Source organism: Capsicum annuum, chromosome 7, assembly GCF_002878395.1.
Source record: "Capsicum annuum cultivar UCD-10X-F1 chromosome 7, UCD10Xv1.1, whole genome shotgun sequence".
NCBI lineage: Eukaryota > Viridiplantae > Streptophyta > Magnoliopsida > Solanales > Solanaceae > Capsicum > Capsicum annuum.
Genome location: NC_061117.1, coordinates 8,118,229 through 8,131,652, shown reverse-complemented (window position 1 = coordinate 8,131,652; position 13,424 = coordinate 8,118,229). Strand labels below are relative to the sequence as shown.

At 32.5% G+C, this 13,424-nt stretch overlaps 1 protein-coding gene across 2 annotated transcripts; it reads right to left on the bottom strand.

Annotated features, from left to right (window-relative positions):
• Positions 1–469: 469 nt before the first annotated feature.
• On the bottom strand, positions 470–4,965 carry LOC107853029 (probable E3 ubiquitin-protein ligase RHY1A). 2 transcript variants are annotated; one of them, XM_016698049.2, is made up of 3 exons: positions 4,709–4,965; positions 4,138–4,235; positions 470–1,086 (listed from the first exon to the last, which is right to left on the bottom strand). In XM_016698049.2, the coding sequence occupies exons 1-3, from the start codon at positions 4,799–4,801 to the stop codon at positions 789–791; spliced, it is 489 nt and encodes a 162-aa protein (XP_016553535.2). In that variant the 5' UTR covers positions 4,802–4,965; the 3' UTR covers positions 470–788. The 2 variants fall into 2 exon arrangements, with proteins under 2 accessions (XP_016553535.2, XP_016553536.2); XM_016698050.2 differs by lacking the exon at positions 4,709–4,965 and adding an exon at positions 4,519–4,640.
• Between the last annotated feature and the right edge of the window lie 8,459 nt (positions 4,966–13,424).

Genomic DNA, 13,424 nt, shown 5'->3' with positions numbered 1-13,424 from the left:
ATCGAAAAACCGAAACCAAAATTAAATTTCGGTTCGGTTTTTCGGTTTTTTCGGTATTTATGCCCACCCCTAAATACAAGCATAACTAATACAAGTATTACTAATACAAGCATTACTAATATATTATATTTTGCATTATTTTTATACACTCTACCAAACGACCCCTTGGTGTTTTAGACATATGGAGTATAGTATTACTTGTGGTAGTCTTGTCTTGTATTATGTTTTTTTTTCTAGACTATTTTTCTTTCTTGAGTCGAGGATCTATCAAAAGTATCCTCTCTGCCTCACTGTGATAGTGATAAGAACTGCCAACACTGATAGTATTAGCATCTGATCAGGATTTGTATTTCTTTAGGAAAGAAAAAAAAAATTGATCTATTTTCGTTTGGTGTTTTTTTTTTTCTTTTTCTTTTTGAAAAAGGAAGTTGCAACTTGCAAATTACCAAAATAACATAAAAACACTATAAAACAAGGAATTCAAATGCTCAGAATTTCTAAATAGTAGAAACATGTTTAATGAAAGTCCTAAATATCTCAAGAGTCACACTTCTCTAGCAAACATTGACTTATTTAAAACACAAAAAGGGTGGACTAGTTGATCTAGTGATACATCATACAATCCTCTTATTCAAAACTTCTCATGTACAAACTCCACAAACAACAGTAGTAACAACTACGTCTCACTCCCAAACAAGTTAGGATCGGCTCCATGAATCCCAACACCTTCATTTAAGCTAATTCCATATCATCTGTACAAACTATACGCGCGGTCGCGATCCACTTATTCAAGTGACAATCTCCATTCTACAGCAAGGACAATAGGGATAATTCTCCAACCAGGGAACCAAACAACATGAATGGAACTTGTGGTCACATTGCAAATGGATTAGGTTATCTCCAATCTTGAATTGGTCCAAGCAAATGGTGCATTCATCATTTTCTGAACCCTCCCATTGCTTTCTCACCCTGCTAAACGTCTTTATCCCATTTTGCTTCAGTCCAATCATCTCTTTCTTCTGCAAAGTATTTGATTCTACTTGCCCGTTTTCGACATCCTTGCATCTTTCTTCCTTACTCTTAGTCCTGTTTTTAATAACCACAACAAATAAGTATAATCTCACTAAGATCTTATGTTGATCGGACTCTCCAAAATGCTGTCGAACCTGTGCCGGATCCTCCAAAAATGCACTGTTTTGGAGGAACCGACACACACCTGGCAGTCTGAAGGGTCTGAGCAACACAGTTGAGATCACATTACCAGAAAATGTTTTAACTAAGGACTGAATATGAGGGTTAGTAAACATGCCTCAAGAAAAACAATCACTTGGTTGATGGAATGAAAAAATTTGCACACACCGATATCTGTATCTAATCAATAGATACATGGCATGTACTTTTTAAATACAACTTATCACTTGACAAAGTTTAATCTCACATAACCATGATAAACATAAGTTAGTTCGGTGTAAACATCAGGTGTTTTCTGATATTGGTATCCAATAAGCAATGGAATCGATATCAATGAAATATTATAAATGCTTGAGCATCCACAGATTCGATTTGTAGATAACGAGGACAAAAGGATTCAAACTTCAGTCAATAATGTTCCTTTGATTAGCATGACATGCAAGGTTTACTTGAGATTATCCTTTATGTTTGAGGATAGGCAAAGTAACGGCAGCAGACTACTGACTTGTGAGAGGTAAAAAGAATGTCCAAACTCTATTCTTCATCCCATTCCATAGAAGTGATGAAATCCAACCACAATGTATATGCAAACCATGACCCGGAAGATAAATCTTCACTTCTACCCCCACCACCCAAGGCTCCCTGGACGCCCCCCAAAAGAGCGTAGTAAAATAAAATTTATGAGCTCGGGACTACAACAATGACTACTACGCCTTAGTCCCAAATAAGTTGGGGTGAGCTAAATGATCGTCATTTCATCATTTAAGCTCACATCATATCATTATTGTGGGCTCATGACTGGAGAAACAAATTTACCAGGATGCAGAACACAGAGAATGCACTTAAGTGAAAATAATCAAACAAAATATTTATATATATTTCTTTCTTTTTCATCATTCATAAAGCATCCATTTGTAGGCATCTTCAGATATATTTCTTAATAACAACATACAGTGTATATATTTCAGATATACTAGGTAGGTTAACAAAAGCACCATGTTCTGAAAGTAGTTCCTTTAAATGGCAACAGTCAATACTGGATACTAATTAAACTGCCAAATTCCTCATTTTTTCACATTAATCCCACTTTCAGTCTTTAGGTTGGTTTGTTTATCGGCAATTGAAAAAATCAATATCGATTGGATCCACTGATATGCATTTTTTTCGTTCATCTGCTTAAACGATTACCGCGAGTAAACTTATAGGAATGATTGGATTTCACTTCATTAAATGGCTACTTCCAAGGTAAGTTCAAAACAAGATGCTTCCGCCGATCCCGCAAGTTGCATATCAAGCATCAAGAAGCCAACTTTCCCACAGAGAAATACCATTTAGAGCTTCATATCAAGAAGATCCAAACTGGTTATCTCATACAGAGAATGACAACCCCGTGGAAGTTTCGGATACTCCACGTTACCAGATTGACGAGAAAGAGTGAAGTAGTTCTACACGTCATATAAATACACACAATCTCTATTCACTACAGAGGTAGAAAAAAGCCCAATTACGCAAATCAGTTAGAATGGACAAAACTCAGTTATTTATACAGAGATGTCAAGCTACGTTATGTATAGCTCAATTAATGCAAACTGTCACGCTCAGCGATATACAGCTGCCTGTAAGTGAAGTTATCTATACCTATGAACATTTAGAATGGACGGAATTTGTTATCCCCAAGGTAAGCTCAAAACAAGATACTTCTGCCAATCCCAGAAGTTACAATTCTCAGGCATCAAGAGGCCAAATTCCTTCCGAAACATCATTTAGGGCGTTATATCAAGAAGACCAAACCAGTGATTTCACACGGACAATGGCAACTGTACAGAAGTTCCGAATACTTATGCCGTGGTAGTTGACGAGTAAGAGTGAAATAATTCTACAAATCATATAAATACAGACCAGATCTAAAAAACTCAGTTATGCATAATGCAGTTCAAACGGACAAGACTCGATTATACATAGAGAAATGACAAGATCATTTATGTATAGCTCATTAGAATGAACTGTCAAGCCCAGTTACGATAAATGATAGCTGCCTCTAATTGAGGTTAACTATACCTATGAATAGTTAGAATGGGCGGAAAATATCCCCCAATTACATGCAAATCACTTGCAGTTTGTCCATTAGTTTTAGCTTTTTCTTGCAAAGTCGAGAGGGTAAAGGTGTCCGAGGTTATATATGAAGGAGAATCATTTATCCTACCCCATACACAAGGGATATGTTTAGTTAAAAACTCGGTTTTATTTTATCTCGAAGAAGTGAGAATCACCTTTTTCTATATTTAGAGTACAAGCAAAATATGCTCTCCTAACAAGATTTATGAGCATTGAATAGAGAGCGCTTTCCCTTCAATGGGCCCTATGCAATGCAATTCGGATTCGAACGATTTCAGGATACTAAGACAAATAAATGGTAATACACAAGAATCTCCATAATACAAGCAATATATGTTATCTCCTAATTAGGTTTTAGAGTCTTATGAGGTAACATTGAGCTAACTGAACCAACCCTTTGGGATTGGTTAGAGATGACTTCATAATGGAGGTTTCAAGTTCGAAATCCCTGCCTATGACAGCAGGGGGTTGGCCTTTTGGATCGAGCTCGTTACACTGGGCTCGCCTAGTGCAGGTTTATCTCTCCTGTGTGGTTTACAAGCTGCTTCACAGGAGCAGGGTAGCTGCTACCGATTCCCTCACAAAAAAAAAAAAATAAAAATTGAGCTAACTGAACTACAAGAACTATGGGAACAACTTACCAAAACTTCATTCAGTAAACTAAAATCACCAGATAATTTTAAGCAAAACAGAACGGCAATCCAGTGCACTAAAGCTCCGGCTATGCACAAGTCCGGATAAGGGACAGACCACAAGTGTCTATTGTACACAGCCTTACCTTGCATTTAAGCAAAATGAGACAAATTATGTACAGAACAAGCTGGAAATTACCTTCTTAGCCTATGATCCAATCTCTGTTTGGCTTCTCTAGCTTTTTCACCTAGATCCTCATCATTATATCCATTACTTCCTATAATTCTTTGCTTTACCTGCTCATTTCAAATGCAAAACACATCAATATACTTAAAAAAATTTCATTCTTTCACTCTATTCACATCAAGATTCACCACAAAAGTTGTGTAGAGGCGGATCCAAAATTTAAAGTTTATACATTCTTCCTACAAGTATAAGTTAATATACCATAATCACTGAATTCACAGTCAAATATTTACAAATATTTAGGGGTTGTTTGGTATAGGAAATGACACAACTTATTCCGTCACTATAATATAAATAAATAGTGAAATAAATAATTTCGAGACTAATTAGTACCATTAACTAAACGCATGTGCATTTTATCACAAAGTTATTATCCTTCATCTCTCCTGCCAAACGACCCGTCAATGAATTCCTTAACAAATATACATGTCCAAAGCAAAATTTTCAAGAAGGAAATTCAAAATATAAAAAAGTAAATACACTAAAAAAATCAGAAAATTCAAGGTCTATTATATATACATACCTTGGAAGAAGTAGAAGGGCTAAGTGATTCAAAAGATCTAAACTGATAACCCCTTTTAGTAATACATAGAATTCCAAGAAACAAACCAGACATTTTACATTTATGACTTAACCAATTTTGGAGAAATTGAGAGAAAATTATGTTACATGCTATTTTTATTTTTGTCTTTTAGGATGTTGGTTGGGCAAAATTTTGGGATAAAGTTTTCCAGCAATGATGAAGTTGAAACTTTAAGAAAATAAATACTCCCTCATTACTTTTCACATGCTCCGATGTTTTCGTGAGTTAATTTAATTTAATTTTTAAATTAAATTAAAGTAATTAATTTTTATTTTTTTTTAAATTTAGATATTAAAAATTTACAAATTTTAAGTTATTTAAATTTAATTAAAAAATATATTTTAAATATAGATGAGTCTAAAAATGTAGGGAATCGTGATTTGCAACTAAAAAAGTAACGTGTCTAAAAAACAGTTGCTCCACTTTGAGAGTTGGACATAAGTTATTGGTTTATTGATCACCTACCAACTCAAACTAGATAATGCTAAAGTAATTACTAAGATTTACATGTATACACAAACTAAGAATACCTTATTACATTAAATATTAATTTGATAAAGTATTTATATAAATCCAAAACTAATCACATAAATCTCCTTTTTTGTTACTTTCTCTTTCATAAATCTTACACATCTAAAACACTATATTTTCTTCCGTATTTTGCTCCCCATCTAATTACACCTGATATTTTCTCCACATTTGAAAACTCTTTTTTCACGGTAAAATTTAAGTAATCTACTTGGAGGTTATCAATTTGTAAGTTTTGAAGCTTTAATTGATTTTATTGATTTACTTCTTTTTTTCAACTTTAGGATTTGTTTCATTTATTCTCTGAATGCATGTTCGTTTCTATGAAATTACTGTATTTTGCAAGTATATTCAACTTTCGTAGTTTGTTTTTTTCGTTTTTTCTTCATATACTACAAGTTGGATTTTTTATTTTCTTGGTTTGTACTTGCTTTTGTTTAATCGATATAGTATAAAATTGGTAATGGATTCTCGTCCTAACTTTAGTTTAGGACTTAATCAGTTAGATTCTCAAAAACAAGATATTCACATTGGGTTTGTTCCTGGTACATTTGATTGCGAAGAACCCAATTTCGCAGAGAATCGTTCAAAGTATCGAAACGAATCGGCAACAATGTAGAAATTGAAGGAAGCGGCTAGTTCTAGATCGAAGAAGTCAGGTTCTAAAGCGGCAAGTAAGAAGAAGTTTGATGATTCCGGTCGACCACGTTTTCCGAAGATATTGATTATGAGTTTATGTATAAGTTGACATAGGTATAATAAGACATTATACATTAGCTATTTCATCCCACTAATGTATAATGTAGGTATTCTGAAATATATTTCTATAGGTTATACATTGCCAGTTATGAAAAAACAAACAATTATAAAGTATTAATTTTGATATTAATTTTGAGATGTGTAAGTTACCCTCAGACATGTGTAATTGTTGTTTATTTAGGGTCTGATATAAATTGTTAGATGTATAAATAACCATCATACATTTATATTTGTTGTTTAATTATGGTCCTAATTTAAATTTTTAGATGTATAAGTTACCCTCATACAAGTTTAACTGTTATTTTTAGATTGCAATAAGCAAAGTACATGAAAACTTGCTTCAAATTATCAACTTTCAAATATTGATGAGAATGGGAAGGAATCGTGTTTGGATTATTATACTTATTATTCTTCATCTAAAGTTTTGGTTAGGAAATATGTTGGCTTAGATGAAAAAAGTATTGTAATTCTCAAACTCAATGGTTCAAGTTTGCGTTAGCCAATGTTTAGTAGAGTTTAAGAGATTTTTTCGATAGGAGCCCATATGTAGAATTGCATTGAGTATGCTGTTATGTTGACATGAATAGAGTTGCAACTTATTATATTTTTTACATAATTTTTGAATATATAATTTTAGTAATATTGAGTTGATCTTATCTGCTTAATTAACTCTCGTGAAGCAAAAATATCACTTAACTTGAAGCCGATTAAGTAAATAATAAGTAACAATTTGAAGCGATCTACATGATATACAAATATAGATTATAATCTTATTTATTACTATTTCATACCAATCTACTATCTGTTAACTAGGACTCTAAAAGAGAACGTGTATCTTGTGAACCAAGCCATACTACAAATTTAACAGGTTTTAGTAAACCATCTATTTTATTTTTTAACCAATTTTATATATTATGGAAAATTGTGGATAATTTATCTTTTAAGTGACCTGATTAGATACAAATTAAGAGATGGTGTACATTTGACCCAAAACATACTACAAACTTTTCACGTTATAGTAAATTACCTATATTTTGTTTCAACTAGTTTTACTTATTGTGATAAATTAAGTATAGTCTTTTACATAACCTGATAGGATACAAATTCTTTTAAGCTATTACCACTTATAATTCGAACAGAATTCTCCCCAATAGATCAGATAAGGATTAGTTTTTTGAGATAAATTTTATTTTGTCCGATCACATCAACATTAACTACTGCTAAATATACGAGATCAATCAATTCTTTTCGTTCAATATAACTAACTTTATTTGATATGTGTAATCGCTATTTTTGATAGACCCTCGGCTTATGTTCTTTGATACTCTTCGGATAAAAACATGATGAAATTAGCCAGAATATTTATTTTTCTTTGCTCTTTTGCAATTTTTTTTCATTGTTTACCATTATCAACAAGTTCTAGATGGATAGTAGATGATGCAACTGGTGAAAGAGTAAAATTAGTTTGTGGCAATAGGCTTGGCCATATAGAGACCATGTTACCAGAATGCCTAGATCTGCAGCCCATTAGCCATATTGCTAGGCACATTTTCGATTCATTCATAGAAGACGTCTTCAAGATCCACTTGCAGTCTTTGTAACGACAATTCAGTACATAGCTTTAATTTATTTAGACTGAGTCAATGTATTAAACAAAAGTATTAAATAGATATATATGGACAAAATGCAATTCCTGGCATTGCCCCAATTTTCATTATACATTTGTCCGAATGTATAATTAAATATTATACATTTGTAATTTAATTATTCAACTACATAAAAATCAACTATAAAACACAAAAAACTTCAGAATGTCTAAAACTATATTACCATACATTTTTTGGACTGGCACAGTTTCATTATACATTGGCATGAATGTATACTAACACATTATACATTCGTATCTTTATGAGCTTCAGCAACACAAAACCCAACTTTAGAACATAAACTTCTTCAAAACCTCTAAAACCATATTACCGTAGATTATAAGATCAGCAAATAAAATTGATACACAATACAACACCTGTTTCTTTATCAAACTGTATTTCCTTATTGGATTTGTCAAAACTAGAAATTCAAAGCGAAAAATTAACCAATGCAGAAAATTATTTCTTCAACTCAACGTAAACCCTCACTTCATTGTCGTTCCTTATGACAATTGGAGAAGAATTTCCTTCAACCACATATTTAACTTCAATTTTTTTACGTGCTTCATCGATATCCAATTCCATGGCGATCGTAGCAATCAATTTCAAGAAAGTTATACTTTTCAAAACAATTATTGTGTCACTTTTGTATGATTGATAACTAATTTCTAACTCCCAAATTCAAGAATATCACAACAATATGGGGATATTCATATTGATTTTAGTAGTATTGAAGAATGTATGTAGAAGAAATTGGTTGTTTTTGGCTTTACAGATCGTGATTCCCAGTAAAAAAAACAATGATGTTTAAGAAAATTTTTAAAATTCAAACATCAGTTACTAGTTTTATCCATAAATGAGTTAATGTTAGTTAATTATTGCCGTTAATTAAGGAACTGTAATATAATTTATGATTTCTCTTACCTTAAATTTAGGATTAGCTGTTTCATTATACATTCGACCAATGTATAATAGAAGGCCGAATGTATGAGTATCTTTGCAAAAATCGGGAGAGAAAAAACAAGAAGGGATTTTCTGTAATTAGTTTCATTAACTAGGGGATTTATGATGTTTACACAAGTAATTAACTCAAATAAGGGTGTTCATGGGTCGGTTTGCGTCTGTTATTGGTCAAAATTATAACCAAACCAATTTAGTCGATTTTTAAATTTCTAAATTCAGATCAAACCAACACAAAAAAATAACCGTCGGTTTGGTTCTTGTCTGTTTAGTTTGGTTCGGTTCAATTTTTCGGTTTATAACTTTAGTTAGTGATAAAAGTTGAAATTTTTATTTAAAAAATTCAATCCAACATATGAGATGTCAATCGAGTGTTGTTCCTCAACCTTGAAAGCAAGATGTAAATTTAGTGTTATACTTAGGCAAAGCCATGAACAACATCATATGAATGCTTCTACAAAAGTATTTAGAAACTATATATAAGAGAATGATATGATAAATCCCCCAAAAAGTAAACACATAAATTTTCTGCTCAATAGGGACCAAAAAGAAATTTGAAAACTAATGATTATCTATAGTCTAATAAAACTCACTTATAAAATTCCATAGACAACAAAATTTCACAATTAGTATTATTTGCTATTCAAATTATGAAAATTATATAGAATCTCATGACATACCATCAACTAGATGGAGACATATTACTAAAGTTAATTTCATGATTAAAATTTAAAATATAAAACATATTTATATTTTATTTATGAATAATCTATAAATAATTTATATATGCATATTTATGTTTGTGTACATATATATACATACACACACACATGTATATATTTTTTGTTGGTTCGATTTGGTTATTTTGTCGGTTATTTTAGAGTAAAATCAAAACTAAACCACATAAGTATCGATTTTAAATTTTTTAAGTCAAATCAAATCAAACCTAACCAAATGTCAATCGATTTGGTTTGGTTTGCGGTTCGATTTGCTTTTTAACCAAACCATGAACACCCCTAAACACAAATGCTTAAATGAAACAGAATTGTTTTTTCAAAAATTATTATTATTATTAAAATAATAATAATAATAATAATAATAATAATAATAATAATGGGATTATATATAACTAAGATTTTTGAATGTTTAAGTATTTTTATGAAGGTGATCATATCAACATAATTCCATCAGAATTTCATACTCTGTCTTGAAGAAGGTAGTACTAGGATGAGTGACCTTTAGAAAGTCTTTGTATTACATTACTCTTTCGTTATGGTAATAAAATATATATATATTTTTGGTAACATTGTGAATACCATTAACCAACAAAACAAAGATACAAACAAAGAGCACTTGATGTCAGCATCTTAATGTGTTAACGCCAAGCCTCAGAAGAGCAGAACTACAAAGTAACTATATACATAACTGTTGACAATATCCCTTACTCCTATATGCCTTTCTTGAATCCTGGAAACATTCAATTCGTGTTACTATTTCTCTCTTGATCTGCTCTATTAGTTCTAATTGCTGCACTTGGACCCCTCTGCAAAGCTTCTAATTCCTTGCTCGCCACATATGATATGCCATACTTCCCAATATTGTTGCTGCTATTTTTTTCTTAAACTTCTTTCAATGTCTTCTCTTAACCATTGCTAATCCTTGAGCCAATTTACTAGGTGGTAGCTAAAGATTTGCTAACTCAGCAGCTCCTTTCTTATTCTCCTAAACCAGCTTCATGTGACAAATAAATGATGACTTATTTTCATCTTCTGTGACTCACATAAGTAACACATATTATTCTCCACTAGAACATTCATATGTATAAGCCTTTCTTTAGTAAGTAATCTCTGATGCACTGCCAACCACATGATAAATCGATGTTTTAACCATGAAATATTATTCCATACAAGTTCTGCCACTTTCATTTCCTCCTGATTGTCATCAAAAGTCATGTAACCTCTTGTGATAAAATATTTCCCTGTCTGTGTAAGTATAAATATGTTATTCACATACCAGTTGATCGACACTTTTTTAGAGAATTAAGCTTCCTTCAGTACCAGCTACTGTCTGTTGGAGCCTGATAAGTCTAGAAGTTAGCACCCTTTAAGTAAATTTCATGAATCCATTTAACCTATAGTGTATCTTCTTTCATCACTATGTGCCATACTAGTTTTCCAACATAAGCTATGTTCTATTTACCACAACTTTTAACATTTAGACCACCATTCCTTTTGGAATTACAAACCTTCTCCCAGGATACAAGAGTTATCTTCCCGATTTCTGTGTTACTGCCCCACAAATATGCCCTGCATTTTTTATCAACCTTTTTCATCACTCCTTGAGGTAGTATAAAAAGTGACCTCTAAAAACTATGAATTGAGAACAGAACTGCAATCACCACCTGTAATCTACCTACATAGGATAATTTTTTGACATAGGACAATTTTTTGGCATATGTAGTTGTGATCCTCATAGTAATCCTCCCCACTAATGCATGGCAGTCCATCTTACTCCATTTGTTAGGTTAGAGAGGTAGCCCTAGATATCTTATAGGGAATAATCCTTGACAGAACCTAGTCAAAGCAATCAGTTCACCTTTCTTATGATCATTCATTCCAACTAGATACACACTGGATTTCTCTAAATTAGCCGTTAAACCTTTTATAGCACTGAAATGCTCCAAAGCTTCTTTTACTCTTGTAGTTGAACCTGCTCTCCTTTGCAAAACAACATGAGATCATCAATAAATATATGATGTGTAAGCTGCAATGGTTTACACATTGGGTGGAACTTAAATTCTAGCAATAAACTCATGCATTTAATCACTCTTAATAAGTACTCCACCACAAGAACAAAAAATAAGGGTGACATTGGATCACCTTGTCTAAGACCTCTCTTTCCTGCAAAATAATCATATCCTTCTTCATTTACTTTTATAGTGAATTTAGTAGATGTGACACATGTTATTATCCACTAGATAAATCTTCTTAGAAAACCATATCCCACCAATACTTCCTCAAAGAACTCCCAACTCACCATGTCATATGCTTTCCTGAGATCAATTTTCATGAGATATCTAGGGAAAGTCTTCTTATTATAATGCCTAATTAGATCGTGATAAATAAGGACATTGTGAAGTATGCATCTTTCTTGTATAAATGTTGCTTGATTAGCTGAAATAATTGTATCCATCACTTTTTCAGTCTGCTACATAATAATTTAGAGATACACTTATATACCACATTACAACATGAAATAGGTTTATATTGGCTAGCCAACTCTAGTTTATCCACCTTAGGAATGAGGGCTATATTAGTAGAGTTTAGTTACTTCAAGAGCTTGTCATTCTCAAAAAACTCTAGAACTGTTGTAGTGATGTTTGGTCCTACTATACTCCATGAAGACTTGAAAAAAATAGATCTATAACTATCAAGGCCAGGGCTCTTATTGCTAGCAATTATGAACATAGCTATTTTGACTTCTTTCTGTGAAAAAGAAATTAATAATTGCGCTTGTTTCTCCATGATTAGTACTGCTTCATTCCTTAAGAAGTAAGGACTAGCTTTCCTCCTTACTTATATCTTTCTTCCCAACAACTCTTCATAATATGCCACAAACACCTGTGCAATTGCATCTGGAGTTGTTTGCTATACCTCTTGTTAGTCTTTTAATTGTGTGATAGCTTGCTTGAGTCTTTTATGATTTATGACTGAGTGAAAGTAACTTGTATTCTCATCACCTAGTTTTAATCATGTAACCTTTCCTTGTTGTTGCAGATGTATTTCAGACAAATATGAGGATTCTTTATACTTCCTATTCAAATTTTTCTCTTCTTGTTGGTTTGCTATATCCAGTGGATTAGTCTGCAGCATCAGTTGTTCCAACTTAAGTGCTTCTCTATACTCTTTAGCTTCATCTAAGATACTTTTGGTATGCTGATTGCCCATGTGCTTCAGCTCATACTTTAGCAATTTTAATGTTTGTACAGCTTTAAACATTGTACATCCTTATATATTCTTCTCCCATCCTCTTCTAATAGTCTCTAGGAATTGTGGATACAATCCCCACACATTACAATATTGGAAAGATCTTCTTCTTTTGTGTCTTTCCTCTGTTAACTTCACTTTTGCAGGACAATAGTCACTGGTACCTTCAGGGAGAAAAATGTACTCTACTAGTAGGCATATTGTCTAGCCATTTTTGATTTATCAACACCCATTCAATCTTAGAGTATATCCTGGTATCATTGATTTTATCATTCCAAGTATAGGTATTACCTTGGTGAGGTAACACAATCAACCCTCACTCTTTCATGCAAGCAGCAAAATCAGCCACCTCAATCCAGGTGATAAGACTGCCTCCAAGTTTGTCTTTTGCATGAAGTACCGAGTTAAAATCACCCATTAGCATCCAAGGTTTGGTGTTACTTTTGTGCACATCCACCAGATATTCCCATAAGTTTCTCCTTTCTTCTCTAGTATTAAAAGCATAGGCAAAAGTAACCTTAAACATGAGCTGTTGTGATCGATACTTTACTTCACAGGTAATAGCCTGAGCTGTCATACTTATTAAGAAAATATGGTAGCAGTATGGCCTTCAAGTGAGCCAAATTCTACTATTAATGTGATGCTCTAATCTTGTAATAAATGGCCAACTTCCAAATAACTTTCCTGCAACTATATCAATTTTCTCCTTCTTTATTTTCGTCTCTAGCAAGTCAATAATTTCTACTCTTTCCTCATTGCAAAGGACCTTGACCTTCT